Source organism: Theobroma cacao, chromosome 2 (genome assembly GCF_000208745.1).
Source record: "Theobroma cacao cultivar B97-61/B2 chromosome 2, Criollo_cocoa_genome_V2, whole genome shotgun sequence".
NCBI classification, from domain to species: Eukaryota; Viridiplantae; Streptophyta; class Magnoliopsida; order Malvales; family Malvaceae; genus Theobroma; species Theobroma cacao.
In genome coordinates, this window is record NC_030851.1 from 21,420,379 (window position 1) to 21,438,064 (window position 17,686).

The 17,686-nt window shown below is 35.1% G+C and overlaps 1 protein-coding gene and 1 long non-coding RNA gene across 2 annotated transcripts; both read left to right on the plus strand.

The window, feature by feature from the left end:
* On the plus strand, window positions 4,784-5,161 carry LOC108660673. The gene has a single exon (XM_018114931.1). The coding sequence runs from the start codon at window positions 4,784-4,786 to the stop codon at window positions 5,159-5,161; it is 378 nt and encodes a 125-aa protein (XP_017970420.1).
* On the plus strand, window positions 13,701-15,294 carry LOC108660884. The gene is made up of 3 exons (XR_001926584.1): window positions 13,701-13,731; window positions 14,376-14,460; window positions 15,255-15,294. It is a non-coding gene; the product is annotated as an uncharacterized LOC108660884 (long non-coding RNA).

The window sequence follows — 17,686 nt, forward strand, 5'->3', positions numbered from 1 at the left end:
TGATTCAAAGAAAGTTGAGGCAGTGGAAAAGTAGCCAAGGCCAACATCAGTTATGGAGATTATAAGCTTTTTGGGTTTGGCGGGCTATTATTGTCAATTTGTGAAGGACTTCTCACAAATAGTTGCCCCTCTGACTAAGCTGACACGTAAGGATACAAAATTTGAGTGGTCTGATGCTTGTGAGGATAGCTTTGAAAAGCTTAAGGCATGTCTCACCACAGCTCTAGTATTAAGCCTACCACAAGGCACGGGGGGTTATACGATATTCTGTGATGCATCGCGGGTTGGTTTAGGGTGTGTATTAATGCAGTATGGGAAGGCGATTGCGTATGCATCCTAGCAACTTAAGAGGCATGAGCAGAATTACCCTGCACACGATTTGGAGATGATAGCAATCGTGTTTGCCTTAAAGATTTGGAGACATTATTTGTATGGTGAGACTTGCGAGATATATACGGACCACAAAAGTTTGAAGTATATATTTCAGCAGAGGGATCTTAACTTGTGGCAACGTAGGTGGATGGAGTTGCCAAAGGATTATGATTGTACTATTCTCTACCATCTCAGTAAAGCAAATGTAATGGCGGATGCCTTGAGTCAAAAATCGATGGGAAGTTTGGCACATATCTCCACATATAGGAGGTCTTTGATTATGGAGATTCATAGCTTGGGAGACATGGGTGTGCATTTGGAAGTTTCGAAGGAAAATGCATTGCTAGCACATTTTAGAGTGAGGCATATCTTAATAGACCGAATCAAAGAAGCATAAAAGAAAGATGATTTCGTAGCTAAGGCCTTAGAGGACCCTCAGGGAAGGAAAGGAAAAATGTTTACCAAAGGCACAGATGGAGTGTTGAGGTATGGAACCAGATTTTATGTGCCTGATGGTGAAGGGTTGAGGAGAGAAATATTGGAGGAAGCGCACATGGCAACCTATGTGGTACATCCAGGGGCTACAAAGATGTATCATGATTTGAAAGAGGTGTATTGGTATGAGGGACTCAAGAAAGATGTAGTTGAGTTCTCCAAGTGCCTAGTTTGTCAGCAAGTTAAGGCCAAGCATCGAAAGCCTATAGGGCTACTACAGCCATTACTAGTGCTTGAGTGGAAGTGAGAGCATATTGCCATGGACTTTGTAACGGGTTTGCCTCGAACTAGTGGGGGCTACGACTTGATTTGGATAGTAGTCGACCCGTTAACGAAGTCAGCTCATTTTCTTTCGGTTAAGACTGCTTATGGTGCTGCCCAGTACGTTAGAGTTTATGTGGATGAGATAGTACGATTGCATGGTATCCCTATTTCTATAGTATCTGACAGAGGAGCTCAGTTTACTAGTAGGTTCTGGGGAAAGTTGCAAGAAGTGTTAGGCACTAAGTTGGATTTTAGCATGGCTTTCCACCGCAAAACAATGGCCAGTCCGAACGGACGATACAGACATTGGAAGATATGTTGAGGGCCTGTGTGATAGACCTTAGGGTTAGGTGGGATCAATATCTGTCATGACTCGAAACTCCCATCGAGCCCGTGACAACCATCGCGATGTTCCGATAGACATTCATTACTCGGAATGCCAATCAAAACCTCGCAAGGCTTAACATCAATTTTCTCGCTTCCCTTGTGAGTATTAGTTACTAAAATCATATTTTAAAGGGATATGAACCAATTTCAATTCAAAACAGTCAAAGAGAAATTACAACTACACAGGGGTACTTTGGTCATTTTTCCTCAAAAATCTCGAAACCAGCTAAAAAGGTAGTATACGAGTGGAAAACACATATTTCATAATAAAAAATAAGTTTAGATGTCTAAAACATTCATTTAAAGTGAAACTATAACTATTTGAATATAATAAAAATATTCAATAAAATATTCTATTTTCTTATAAAATAATATTTATAGAGTTATCAGTAAATAATTTTTGTAGCGTAAAAGCTAAATAAATTCATACACATTATAATACAGATAACCAAAGCATAAGATTTAATTTACAGTGACATGTAAGCCCACGAACGACCAAAAGTATTAAAAGCAGTAAACCTATAGTTTTTTAGGATGCAAGTCCAACTGTAGCTTTCAACAAAATGAGCTATCTACCGACTATCCTGAGCCTGAAATGGGTGAAAAGGAGGGTGGTGAGATTATATAATCCCAGTGAGTAAACAAATACCATCTAAAATGTCTAAAGTTGAGTAAATGGAGACAGATTAAAATAGATTAGCATACTGTAATTCATCACCTTTCAACTCATTTCAACCAAATAAAATCAATTCATATAAATCAAGTAATCAACATGGCTTATGAATTTCTTAAAGCTTTGGCTCATGCCAAAATCATTCTCATACTCAGTTATTAGGGATACCTTGGCCTGGGGCTATCCGAACAGAGTCCGCCAAGGCTGTTAAAAAGTCATGTACGCATAAATCATGTTTTTATTTTGAAAACATAGCCGTTCCTTGGCGTTGGCTGAGTTCACCCTTAAATGGTGGTTTGGCGTGAAGTGAACTCTAAAGTTGTACGTCGAGAGTTACCCTACACGCCTCTCCGATGGAGGTAAAAATATAACGAGATTTGGTGCCCCTCAAAAAGGCTGGTCCACAAAACCCGCCCACTGCAGCAAGCTAAACCCACCAATTCAATAAAATCTCAACTGCATGACATGGCAATTATATCACAATCCAGCCTCTCAAGGCTAAATACACAGTTCACATATTTCAACACAAATACCAATTCAGCCATTCATACAAATATTGTCATAAGCCATTCGATTCAAACCATGAATTTACAACACATGAAAATGGTCTCTAATTACTCTATTTTCAAACCATCATTTCATTTCAAGACAATGTTATAAAATCATTTCATTAAATCACATTTTAATTACAAAACACAAAGATTTACCATTTAACTCATTTTCCATAAAATCACAAAATCGGATAAAAACCACTTTAGATAATTAAGATAATAGTAAGGTTATTCACTATTTTGGGAGTCGAATTTCGAGTACTCCGATTCTTGATCCTCGGGGTACTATCTCTTTACTCTTGCCAGAATGCTCACCACATAGACATAATGCACAATAAGCTATTTACTACATTTGTGCTAAACCGTTGTAAAACCAATTCAGGCTTTATACTAATGCATGAAATGGGATGCAAATTGTTCGGATTGTTGTCTAAACACGGTGTTCTACACAGAATTCAATTGAGTACCTAAATAAAACGTTATTGGCCTAATTCGATCTATCACTCGATTAATTGGCCAATATGTCCAATTTAACTCCAATTAACTTCATTTTTCTTCTAATTCTCCCGACCATCAAACACAAGTCAAATAGCATAAAATTTAGCAAAATCATCTTCACATTTTCTCTTGGGAATTTCGGCCATGGTGGGTGCATCAATACTATGATTTTTCTTACTTAATTTTCTCACCGTAATTCATCATTTCCTAACCAATTCACTTGAAATAAAATCAAAATCATCATCAATATTCCACATGGAGAATTCGGCCAATGATGGGTGATGGGAGGAAGTAAATTTTTCTTGTTGGCTTTTCATGCTACACATCACTACTAAAAAAAAGCACTAAAATACATTGAAATCTAACCAAATCAAGCATAAAAACCTCCCTCTAAGTGTTTGGCCAGCAAGGGATTCATCATGATTTCATGTGATTAAACGATGGAAAATAAGAAAAGATGCTTAAGAACAAGAGATCTCAAGCTTAATTGAAAAAATCTTACCTTTTTTCACTTGTTTCCTTGAATTTTCACACTTTTCCCTTGAATTTTTCCACCTAGGGTTTTGTTCTTCCTTTTTCTTGCTTCTCCTTGGTGAGGTTGACCATAATGAAGAGAAATGGGCTGGTTTTGTGCTAATTTATAAGGAAAATAATAAAGAAATAAAAGCTTGACAATTGTCACCTTACCATTGGTCCATTTTTAAATTCTTAACTATTAAGCTTTCTTTCTCCACCACATAAAATCCTTCAATTATCCATGACAATAATGGGTGAAATTCATGTGCTGGACAAGTGTTGGGTATTGTAAAACTACAATTTTGCCCTTGCGATGGCAAAATGACTATTTTACCCCTATGCTTGAAAAAACGCTGAAATTAAAATTCTTCACTTTTCAAACACAAATTATACTCTAAATGATCAATCTCAGTCAAAAATTTCATCCAACACTCACATCTTAACCTCGGGTGGCAAAATAACCATTTTGCCCTTAGTTCATGAAAATTCCAATTTGACTCCAAATCGGTCCTTGAACTCCGAATCACCATTTTAAGTCATTTTGGGGTTTTAAAATTCTTAATTTCATCTTAAAATCTCTATTTGGACTAATTCAAGGCTTAATTCAACTTAATTGTACCATTCGATATATTGCCGTCCTTTAACGATTTCTGAGGTACCCAAGTAAGCAAACATGCATTCTTATGTAAGAATGGCATAATAAACATATTGTAGAGCTGGGCTTCACAATCTCTACCCTTAGTAGAGTTTGCCTACAATAACAATTTCCAAACTAGCATCCAAATGGCACCATTTGAGGCATTACATGGACGGAGATGTAAGTCACCCATTGGATGGCTAGTGGTGGGAGAAAGGAAACTCTTGGGGCCTGAGTTGGTGTAGGACACCACTGAGAAAATACACATGATCCGACAATGGATGTTAACAGCACAAAGTAGACAGAAATCATATGCTGATAACAGTCGAAGAGTTGGAATTTCAGGTGGGGGATCATGTATTTTTTATGGTCTCACTAACAAAAGGGGTAATGAGGTTTGGCAAGAAAGGAAAACTAAGCCCTCGGTATATAAGACCCTTCGAGATCCTAGAAAGGGTTGGAGCGGTGGCTTATCGTTTGGTGCTACCACCAGCCTTCTTGAATATTCACCTTGTATTCCATGTGTCAATGCTTAGAAAGTATAACCCGGATCCATCTCATGTAATACAGTATGAGATTATCCAGCTGAAAGATGATTTGACCTATGAGGAGCAACCGGTAGCTATCCTTGATTGGCAAGTCAAAAAGCTCCAATCAATGGATGTAGCCTCAGTGAAAGTGTTGTGGCGGAATCAAACTAACGAGGAGGTAACATGGGAAGCCGATGAGGAGATGCAAACAAAGTATCCCCATCTCTTTGATGCTTAGAGAAAAGTCACCTTATAGTTTAATTTAAATTCGAGGACCGAATTTCTTTAAGTGGGGGAGAATGTGAGACTTCCACCTCTATAGGTTTGTAACTAGGCATAGACGCCATAACACAAGCTAGGGGTTGTTTTGTCATTTCCTCTAATAAGCTCCCAGAAGAAATTTTTATTACATTTTAAGGTCTAAATATGCATAAGACCGCATAAATGATGTGTAATGATGAAAACACGAAGAACACTAGAAGTTTCAATAATTTTCATAATAGGGGCAAAATGGTCATTTTTCACCTCGAGTTACAATTTTAAGTTTTCATGAACCCATACGTTTCTAGACCATTATGTACCTTGTCCCAGTGTCAAAAGAGTAAAAAGATTGCATAAAAGATTGAAAGAGAATAAGCTAATTTGTGGAGGGGCATTTTGGTAATTTAAGTGGAGTGGATAAGCTTGGGCTACAAATATCCCTTTCTTCCAGCAGCTTTTCTTCTTCTTCTTCTTCTCTTTCACGTTGCTTCCCATCCTCCATGAAAGCTTGATAAGAAAGCTCCACAACCTTCCTCAAATAGCTCCAAATTTCATGCTTTTAGTGCACCTTTTCCATAAACCCTTGTATTCTTTCACTCTTTCACTTTAAAACCCTTGAAAATTCCCACTTCTATACTTTCTCTCACTAACTAAGTGTTTAGAGAGAGAAAGAGAGAAAAAGACCCTAAATAGCTTGGGAATTGCTAGCAAGAAGTTCAAATTTTTAAAGCTATTAAGGTGAGTAGTAAATTTGAGTTGAAATTTTAGTGTTGAGAATGACTAGAGATTGAATTGTGAATATTTGTAGTTGAGATTGTTAATTCACTTTGGAATGATAGGATAGTGAAAATGGATAGCCATTTAATGGCCATTTGAAGTAAGCTAAGAGAAAGCTTTTGGACTCTATAAGTATGTGAATTAACATAATTGTGATGATAGGTTCCAACAAAGCCACACCGTCCCAATTGGACCATTAAGGAAGTTAGAGTCAGTTAAAGGCTCAATAAACACCGTTGAGTGGACTTGCATTTCAAAAATTGTTTTGGGAATGTAAACTTATTTGCACTATATACTTGAATGATTTTATTCAACTTTTTTTAAAAACGAGTGCTTTGGGAACAAGCCTTTGATAAATTGATTTTATGATGTGACATGTGGCTGTTATGGATGGTTGAACTACTACACTATGTTGATATATATATACGAATAATGTTGTGTAATGATAATGACTCGGCTATGTACGAGTAGGAGTGCACATAAGCCGTTGCTGACCAGGCTATGTGCGAGTGGGAGTGCACATAAGTCGTTGCTGACCTGGCTATGTGTAAGTGGGAGTGTGCATAAGCCGTTGCATATGAGATGATGATGATGGGAGGGTGTACATGATGATTGATATATATATACATATATGGTATATGGTTGTAATGTAAAAATGTGAGCATTTGAATTGTTGAAATTTGGGAGTTTGTATGTGTTACATGTTGCTTTTTGTCATTTTAACAGGATAGCTTTGATTGAAAGGAAAAGAAAACTTTTTTGTTGATGTTCTGATTCTCGTTGCAGCTAGAAACTCTCAGGTTTTGAAGGGTTGGCTGGCCGAAAATTCGCTGCAGCGAGAAAGGTACTATAGCTTCTCGTTGTAGTGAAAAACTTTCTGTTTTGAAACCCAAAATTTCGCTGTAGCAAGATTAAATCTTGCTGCAGTGAAAAACTTTCTATTTTTCTCCTCATTTTGTTCGGTTGCTACCCTATTTTTCATTTCTTTGGTACCATAGTTGAACATGGACTTCCAACATTAAGGAATAAATGAATTAAGTTTAAGATGAGGAGGTTTGGTGAGAAACCCTTGGCCAGTTAAGAAACCCTCAGCTAGATGATAATTTAAGTCAAGTGTTGCTGCAACAAAAATTCATTCTCGCTGCAGCGAGGACCAGTCGTTTATTTGACTTGATTTGCATGAATGCTATTAAAGTTTTCACTCTCCAAAACCTTTGTTGAGTATGGACTCTTTTCAATAAGTGATTTTTCTCATGTGGGTTTACATGAGGGGTTTAATAAGAACTCAAATAAATTGCATTGTTTTGAAAAATGAATGCATTATGATTTCGTTAAACATTCCTTATGGTATGCTTGTTCCCTTCATGTTCACTCACTGGGTTTATACTCACCGTTTTCAACTTCAAGTTTTCAGATCACAAGGCAGCTGGTAACTAGGTCGAAATGTCTTCGTATATCCGACACTTGGTAGGTGTCTCGGCATTTAGTAACTGTACATTCATCTAAGTTTCTCTGCTAGAAGTCGAGTATTCTTTTGTTGTGTATAGACAAACCTAATGTAAATTATTAAGATACATATTGTAGACAATGTATATACACTTGTTTGGTACGACAATATGAGGTGGCAATGTTTAATATTATTTTGATCCTAAGTTATGAAATGTGACTTAGTAGTTTATGATGGAATGATGAACATGTTAGATTAATAGGCTTGCTTGGGCTTAGTGGACTACGTTCATTGGGCCCACACGCCGGTCATGGTTCAAAATTTAGGTCATGACAAGCTCGATCAATGTATTGGGATTTATTCTATCTGTTAATCCATCTTGGCTATTATAAAGCTTAGAGTTTAATTTACAACTTAATCAAACATCACAAACACTGCGAAAATTCACAAAAGGCATCACAATAACAAAAGTATTATGCAATAATAATGAATGCAAGATGCCTACTGGGTCTTAGCCCACGTCTGGGCTCATGAATGGCACATTGGCCTCACTCACGTGGAACAATGCCAACATGTAATGGAATTTTGCCTTAACATGAGTAGGGGTTGTGCTAGGAACAGTATGATTAGAGCATCAACGCAACGGCAAAACAAAAATTGAAACAAAATAAAAACCACGCCTCCTACCTTTGGATCACCTTTGTTGTTCAGTACAAAGTTAAACACCATAGATGATAAAAAAAATGGTTTTTACCTTTCGGAATGATATCATAATCAAAAGGATTCCTTTTGGTGCTGAGAAAGGTGAACACCTTCTTATGTGAAAGAAATCTAGCCGCTTAAATGCTTGGCCTCTAATGTTGCACACATGATTGCAACAAATCCTTCTTAAGGAGAGAGCTTTATGCCACGAGTTTGTGCTAGTAAGTAGACAATGATTTGTCCTCTTTTCTTCTTTGATTTCCAACAAATAATTAATGGAGAAGTTTTTTGAAAAAGCCCTCTCAAGAGTGGCAACATTAAAGAGAAAAACTATTAGTTTTTTTTTTTTTGTAGCCTTAGAAAAGAGTGGTTATAATGTGATATTTATACTTAGCTTTAATTTTATTATTAGACTTACTAAAATTTGCAAAGTAAGTCCTTAATATTATAACAATTATAATATTTAACTAATGCCTAATTAAACTCTTTTAATTAGGTCCTTAGAACTTAAAACCTAGAATTTGATTTAAGTCTAACTTAAATCATCACACTCTTAACTTAATCCAAATTCCAATATTTGTGTGTGACCCATTAGGTTCCTAACATGTTGGCAATAGAATTAAATTATAATTTTGTTAATTAATTAATTTAAATGAATCATATTCAATTTTAAATTAACTAATTCAATTCCATAGACCAAGATTGGCATCTAGAAATGCATCATAGCCACCCAATTGTTAGGAAAGTCAATCAATTGTTTGACAACCTTTCAATGCATAGTTTATTAGTATAATTCATTCCCTCATCATATATCCTAGAGAAGATAAAAGCTTGGTGTAGTACCTACTCTTATTGACCTCCATATTTCTTCCTACAATTAGATCATTAGCTTAATGGAGACTTATGAAACTCATTTCATAATCTCCTAATTACCTTGGCCAATGATTCGATTAAGCTATTTCAACCAAGAACTAATGACATATTTCCCCGAAATCACTTAGGGAGATGATTCCTATCTTGACTACTCCTTTGCCTTCATATGCTTCATACTATACCCGAAAACATCTTATTTTGGCATCCTTGGATAGGCACCCGTAAGGATGAAATCAAAGCATAGTACTACATATACAAGACAACTTGGTGTCTTAAGTCTAAGAAGTAATTATATAACTAACACATGAAAAGTATTGCATAGACACTAGAGTGAGGTACCAAATGCATTTCTCATGGCGGGTCATGTACAGTGAACTCGCTCTCACACAACAAGCACCCACATCCTAGTTTCAAGTATCTCTATACTTCAACCTATGAAAGCGGTTACTTACTTCACAAGTAAGGAACATAGCATGTGCCGATCTTTTAGCATTATTGGTGCCTAGTCTCAATAATACAATGACCAGGAACTTTGAAGAACAATGCTTTGATGCATAAGGATCTCATAATTTTATCCCAATACAATTCCTTTGCAAGGCATAGATAGTTCCATAGGCTTTATCTTCTTAAGTTCAAAAGTAAGTAAATCACAAACTTATGGATAAAGAACTACCTCATAATTATTATAAATTAACAAAATGTCATACATGAATAACTAAAAATGTAATTCCTATATGATTAGAGATTGGCTTGCTAGGATCATACTAACTGGTCGCTCTACTCATATCTCTATGCCTCGACACCACGTGTGGAAAGTTACCTCACACCATGTAAAACAATATCATCATTATACTAGGCGTAATTCACTATGTGTGGAATATTACCTCACACCATGTGGAACGCTATCATCATCATGCTAGACATAATTCACCACATGTGGAATATTACCTCACACTATGTGAAAGCATTAGGAAAAAATCACATACAAAGTATTATCTCATATCTCAATCTATCATCAATAAATAGCCAAAGTAAACCCATGCGACACCTTTAAATCTTTTATAGGGTAAATGGAAATTACATCAAATATTATCCTAAAGAACCATGTTTCACATGTTCAAATATTTCTCACATAAAGCAATCATAAGCTTAAGGTGGGAACATCTACCTCCACTTAAACACCTATAAGTCCCTGCACATTTCTTATTTCCTATCTTAATGCAATTGAAGTTTTTGAAGTAGAACATATGAAAGGGCTTGCCCCGTCGTTAGGAATTTTGAGAATATGGTGCCTTGGAAATCAAGTATATTCTCATATTTAATTTCATTAAATTTATTTGTAATGAAAGTACATTTTGAGAATAAAACGAAGAGTTTGTTTTTAGTTAGCATTCATTATTTAGTTGTTAAGGTACCATGATTCTATTAATATATTAAAATACATTTGTATAAAGAATCATACATAGGAGATATGTATTTTAATTGAATCTAAAAATTATTCACACCCATATAATAAAGTTGGTTACTTTATCGTGTTAAAGCTGTAGTGTTCAGATTACTTCTAATGAAACCAATATGATTCACTTCAAGGGAATGATGAGTCTTAAATCATCGAAATGGTTGACTTCGAGTAATGACACTATTACACAAACTCGAATCATTTGAAAATCAAATTTCAGTTTAACCGGTACTTAAATCTTTATCTCATACTTATGCATTTGGTTATAGCAGAACCAAAATCCTTATGGATAGTGGACTTGTGTTTAATCTCCTTATAATCTTTGATTTACCATGAGCATGATCATCAGAAAGCGTTGATCTAGACTTCGTATTTTGGGATTATAATCGAGATGAACATTTGGGAACATATATCCAGATAATAGAGTTCATGCCATTAACATCACTTCTAGTGATTTCAAGAAGATTGATGATTAATTTAGGCTTAGTGGATTGATGAATTAGCTACAAATCACATTTGGATACTCAAAAGGTTAGATCTAGAGTATTGAATCACTAATTGGATGAAATTTGAGACTAGGGGAAAATATTAACATAAAGTGTAAAATGGTAATTTCACCCTTAATCATCGGATGGTTATGAGGGTTCACAATATAAGGTTTGCAATTGGACAACTAATAATTAATATCAAGTATTGAATTGTTTCTTGTAATTATACTTAATCCAAGAATGCAATCATGAATCTATGGTGGAGTGATTTCATGGTTAATAAGCTTGAGTTTTTTTTAATGAGATTAAGAATAATTCTAAGTTTATTGGAGCTTGCAATATCTATGTCCAAATAGATTCCCCACTTAGCTTCATAGAATTCAACTTGTTTAAGTTGGAATGCATTTTAATTTGATAAATTAAATTGTGTACAAAAATGGTAGCTTTAACATGTTTGTCTTAATTTAGACAAGAAAACATGTTTGGTCTTAATTTAGATAAGAAAATATGTTTGTTTTAATTTAGGACAAGAAAAATATTTTTTGTCTAAATCTAAACAAGAAAACATATTTGTCTTAATTTAGACAAGATAAAATTTTTTTGTCTTAATGAAAGACAAGAGTTGTCTTAAATTAAGATAATGTTAGGAGGATTCTTACAAAATGAATCTAGACATCCAAGTTAATAAAAGGAGACTCCATGTTTGACTATCACTTTTTAATTTATTATTAATTCTTTTTAAATAGAGATGGATAATAATAAAATAAGAGTTATTATTCAATAAGAAGTTTTATTTTATCAAGAACTCTAAACGATAACTAAATAATCAAATTATTTTTTTTTAATTTTAATTTTGATAATTATGGAGCATGTTTGATGTTTCCATAACTCTAAATGGATGGTCAAGATTGAGTCAAAGGTGTTTCATTTTGATTAAACCTTTGATGCAAGAGTTTTAATAAAAAGGGAAGAGATTGGAAGAAAATAAAAGAACATACTTTTTCTTGAAAAAGTTTCAGCCGTCACTTTTCTTATCCTCCTCCAAACTTTTTCGAAGAAAAAAGAGACAAAATCAATTGCCATCTTGTAGTCTTGCATTCCACACCTTGTCCACTCAAGGTTCGAGTTGAAAGTATTCTTGAAGAATAAGTGGTAAATTTGTATGGTCGAGAAATCATTTATTGGTGTGGTGGTGTTCGAAAATAAGTATCTCAAAATAAAAGGCATGGTTTTCAACAAAGGAGAAAACTGAGTAAAGGGCAATTTTAGATGAGGATGGCAAATGGCAGATTCATTTCAACATTAGCAGTGGGAGCCATTATTCTTCAATTTCCTTATGATCATAGCTTAGTTTTGGAAAATGTTTATTACATTCCAGAGACTTATAGAAATTTGATTTCTGTCTTTTGTCTAATAAAGTCTAGATATTAAGTTTATTTCAATGAGACACTCACTATTTATTTGAATAAGGATTTTATTTGTTCTAGAATTGTAAGATATAATCTTTATTTCCTTGAGCCTATGACTTATTCTACAAATGCTATAGAAGCAATACGATTTAAAACTGAAATAGTCAAAGAATCTAGTATAAATCAACCGCCAGACCTTTCTAATATTCATCCCATGTTTCATGTGTCCATGCTTAGGAAGTACAACCCAGATCCATCACATGTAATACGGTATGAAACTATTCAGTTACAAAATGATCTAACTTATGAGGAACAACCGGTAGCTATCCTTGATAGGCAAGTTAAAAAGCTCCGTTCAAAGGATGTAGCCTCAGTGAAAGTGTTGTGGCGGAATCACACTAGCGAGGAGGTAACGTGGGAAGCTAAGGATGAGATGCGGACAAAGCATCCACACCACTTCGATATGTAAAGGTAAGCCACTCTACATTGAATTTAAATTCGGGGACCGAATTTTTATTAGTGGGGGAGAATGTGAGACCCTGTCAAGCTCGATTAAAAGACGGTATTGTATCGAGTGGTACAACTAAGTTAAATCGAGCCTTGAACTAGTTCAAATAGAAATTCTAAGATGAATTTGAAAATTTTGAAACCAACAGAATGGCTTAGAATACTGATTTGGAGTTCAAGGTCCAGTTTGGAGTCCATCAGAAAATTGACCAATTAGGGACAAAACGGTCATTTTACCATTTAATGATAAAATGGAGATTTTTAGCCAAGATTTGATCACATTTGACCAAGAATAATTATATGAAATATAATTACGATTATTGGAGTATAAAATGATGTCTAGTAGTGAAAAATTGTGATTCCCGGTATTTATGGAGCAGAAGGGCAAAATGGTAATTTTGCCACTAGAGGACTAAAAAAAAATTTTTTAAAACAATTTTTGCCCCATTTGGTTAATATTGATCAATATTAGTGTTATTTTAGGTTGAAAAGTAGAAATAATGAGATTCCGGTACATTTCGGAGTATAAGGGCAAAATCATAATTTTTTTGTCTCGGGGGCAAATCAGTAAAATTTTCGGCCCAGCACTTGTCAAGACCAAGGGATTTTAATTGTGGTAGGATTGGATAAATACCAGAATATTTGTGGTGGAAAATTAAGAAGAAAAAGTCAAAAAGTTAAAAATTGGGCCAATAAGCATGTGACACATGGCATGCTTGATTATTTTATTATTTTCTATAGAAATCAGCCCATTAAATCCCCAATTCCCTCACCATATTCGGCCTAGACATCCAGCAACAAGAAAAAAGGAAGAACAAAAGGAAAAACAAGAAAACCTAGGTGGAAATTCAAAGAAAAAGTGAAGAAATCAAGGAAACAAGCTAGGTAAGTTAAAATTTCTTTAATTCTCCTTGATACCTAGCTTACCCATGCTTTTGTTCTTGATTTCCATGGTTGAATATTGAGTTATCATGATGAATTCAATTCTGAAAAATGGGTATGGAAGAGGAATTGTTGTTGGAATAATTTGATTTTAGACTATGTTAGTGTTTAGGGATAGTTAAGCATGGTTATGAACAAAAACACAAAAGAAATATTCAATTTCTCTAGGGTTCCTTGTTGGCCGAACCATGAGGGCTGAATATCAATGGGGGATTGTTTTTATTTCAAGGAAAATGGCATGGAAAATGATGAATTAAGGTGAAACGGTTATGTAGAAAAAAATTCGATGCTAGTACACCAAATGACCAAATTTTTTCTATAAGGAATTGTGAGGGTTCTAATGCTGAATTTGGCTTTATTTAAATGTATGTGGTAAATTAAGGTATTAGAGGAGAAATGAATTAATTTGGAGGTGATTTGGACACAATCGCCGATTAATCGGGTGATCGGTCGAATTTAATCGATACCGTGATTAAGCGGTAATCGGACATATTTTTGCATTTACATATCAAGCATTAGTAGTTTAAATTAATTTATATCAATTTAGGGACAATATAGTAAATTCCTCGACTTTGTTATTTGTCAAGGTGGTGAGACGTCCGGAAAAGGCAAAGGAATTACGCCTGAGGACTATTAGTCAGAGTTCACCCGGAATCCGAATTTTCGACACCTGTGAGTGGACTGCCTATCAAAATTGTTTTGGGAATATGACTGTTTTGAACAAAGTGTTTGAATGATTTTATGAAATTTTTCATGAAAATGAATGCCTTGGGAACAAGCTTTTGAGAAAAGGTTTATGTTATGAAATGTGGTTATTATGGATTTCTATGTGGCTGCATTATGTTGATATACATATATGCTTGAATATAATGTTGTGTAATTATGTTGACTCGGCTATGTGCGAGTAGGGAGTGTGCATAAGCCGAGGATGACCCGGTTATGTGCGAGTAGGGAGTGCGCATAATCCGGTGATGACCCAGCCATGTGCGAGTAGGGAGTGCGCATGAGCTGGTGATGATGATGATGATGTGGTGGTGATGATGATGATGGGTTGGTGAGATGATGATGATGGGTATATACGTATATATATATATATATACATATGTAAATGTGTGTGATATAGCAAATTGATGGACAATGATTTATGGTTGTAATGTACGTAAAATTTGACACATTATACTTTGAGAATTTTCATGAATGTTAGGTTGATTTTATTAGTTTAGCAGGATGGCTTTTGTTGAGTGAGGAAAAATGTTTCTCTTGTTGCTTTGTTTTCACTGCATCGAAATTCATGCTCGCTGTAGCGAAAAACTCTGGGGTTTGGAGGGGTTTTAAATAGGAATGAACTAAATTGCATTGTTTGAAACAAGTGCATCATGATTTTAAATTTTTCCTAATTGTTGCTTGTTCCCTTCCTTGTTCACTCACTGGGTTTATACTCACCATTTTCAAATTCATGTTTTCAGATCACGAGGTAGCCGATAATTAGGACGAGGTGTCCTTGTAGATCTGTGTACATCTTTTGGTAGGTGTCTCGGCATTCGGTAGCTGTATATCCATCCGAGTCACTCCGCTGGAGGTCGAGTATTATTTTGTTATGTATAGATGAACTTAATGTAAATTTTAAAAGAGTAATGCCAGTACGAGTTGGCAATGTATATCACTATTTTGACTCAAAGTCATGAAATAGGACTTAGTGATAATAAATAGAATCATAAGTAAGATAAATAATAGGCTTGCCTGGGTTTAGTGGATTACGTCCATTGGACCCATGCGCCGGTCATGACCCGGAATTTGGGTCGTGACAAAGCTAGCTATGTTTTGGGGATCAAACTTATAAAGGATCATACGAACAAGCAAATAACATTATCTCAAGCATCTTACATAGACAAGATTTTGGGCAAGTTTGCTATGCAAGATTCCAAGAAGTGTTTTATGCCCTCTAGACATGGAATCGAACTTTCTAAGAAGATGTCACCTAAAACTTCAGAGGAAGTTGAAAACATGAGATGGATTCCATATGCATCTGTCATTGGAAGTTTCATGTTGCTAAGTTGTGCATTAGGCCAAATATTTGCTATATAATTGGATTAGTTAGTAGATTTCAGTCAAACCCAAGCATGGAGCATTGGACTGTAGTCAAGTGCATTTTTAAATATCTTCATAGAACGAAGACTTACATGCTTGTATATTCTAGAAATGACCTTGTAGTAACAGGGTACACTGATTCAGATTTTTAGTTTGATGTTGATTCTAGGAAATCGACATCAAGATTTGTTTTCACCATTGGAGAAGGAGCCATAGTTTGGAAGAGCGTAAAGCAATCTTGTATTACAGACTCTACTGTGGAGGTAGAGTAGGTTATGACTTGTGAAGCAGCAAAGAAAGCTACACGGCTCCATAAGTTCTTTATGGACCTTGAAGTAATTCCAGATGTGGACAAGCCTATTACACTCTATTGTGATAATAGTGGAGCAGTGGCTAACTCAAATGAACCACAGAATCATAAAGCAGCAAAACATACTGAAAGGAAATATCATCTCATTCGAGAGATCACACAACGTGGAGAAGTACTTATGAAGAAAATTCAAATAGAACAAAACCTCATCGATCCATTCACAAAAACTCAAACACAAAAGAGTTTTGATGGCCATTTATAAGGTCTTGGAATGAGGGATATGTCATACTTGTTTCAAGGCAAATGGGAGATTATTATAAATTTTGAGAATATGGTGCCTTGAAAAGCAAGTATATTCTCATATTTAATTTCATTAAATATATTTGTAATGAAAGTACATTTTGATAATAAGACGAAGGATTTGGTTTTAGTAAGCATTCATTACCTAGTTAACAAGGTACCATGATTCTATTGAGATATTAAAATACATTTGTATGAAGAATCATATGTCAGAGCCTAAATTTTTGGGCCATGACATGCGTAATGGCCAAATGGGCACAGCCCACTAACCCCAAGGAAGCTTATTTATGAAATTCTATTTCATCATTCCCACCATCATTTCTAACCACAATCTTTATTCTCAACTGTACGTATTTCGATAATAAACAAGGCAACCAAATATTTATGTTGGTACTAATCCAAAATACTGTCATTCATTGCCATCTCATAATGGCATCAGATATACATCTATTGTTTGTAGCCTAAATCTTAGCGATTTACATTGAGTGTAAATCCACATGCAAAATTTTTGACGACCAGTAGAGTGACTTAGGTGAGGGCACAACTACCGAATGCCATATACCTACCAAGGGGTCAATACAAGTGGTCTCCTTAATCTCGGTCCTAACTAGCTATGGATATGAAAAGATGCAATTTAAAAGAGTGAGTATAAACTCAGTGAGTGAACATAAGAAGGGAACAAGCAACGATAAGGAATGTTTTTGAAAACATGATGCACTTACGATAAAACCATGCAATTTAGTCTAAGTTTTGGTTAAAGCCCCTCATTCCAAACTTTGAATGTTTAATCCCTACTGTTAGAAGATCCATGATAAACCATGAAGTTGAATAGAATGAAAATTTTAGCAATGACCAAGCAAGTCAAGCAAACAGAGGGTTTTCTCGCTGCAGTGAAAAGGCATTCTTAGTTTGCATATGTTTCTATTTTTCAAGCATATCTCCAACTACAAAAGTCCAATTGACATGATTCTTTGGTCCTTAGAAAGCTAAGAGGCTCGGCTAAAACTTTTATGTTTACCACTTTGCCCATTTCTGATTACAAAGTGGTCAAAATCTTTGTCAAAGTGAAAGCACAACACCAGAATTTTGGAACCACCCGAGAGTTTCTCGCTGCAAGGAGATTCATTTTTGCTGCAGGGAGAATCCATTCTCACTGTAGTGAAATTCAGAGCATGGATTAAGGTTGCCTACCTAAGAGTT

Excerpts from the sequence above, each read along its gene's own strand:
- LOC108660673 (XM_018114931.1), top strand. The coding sequence starts at position 4,784 with ATGAGGTTTGGCAAGAAAGGAAAACTAAGCCCTCGGTATATAAGACCC.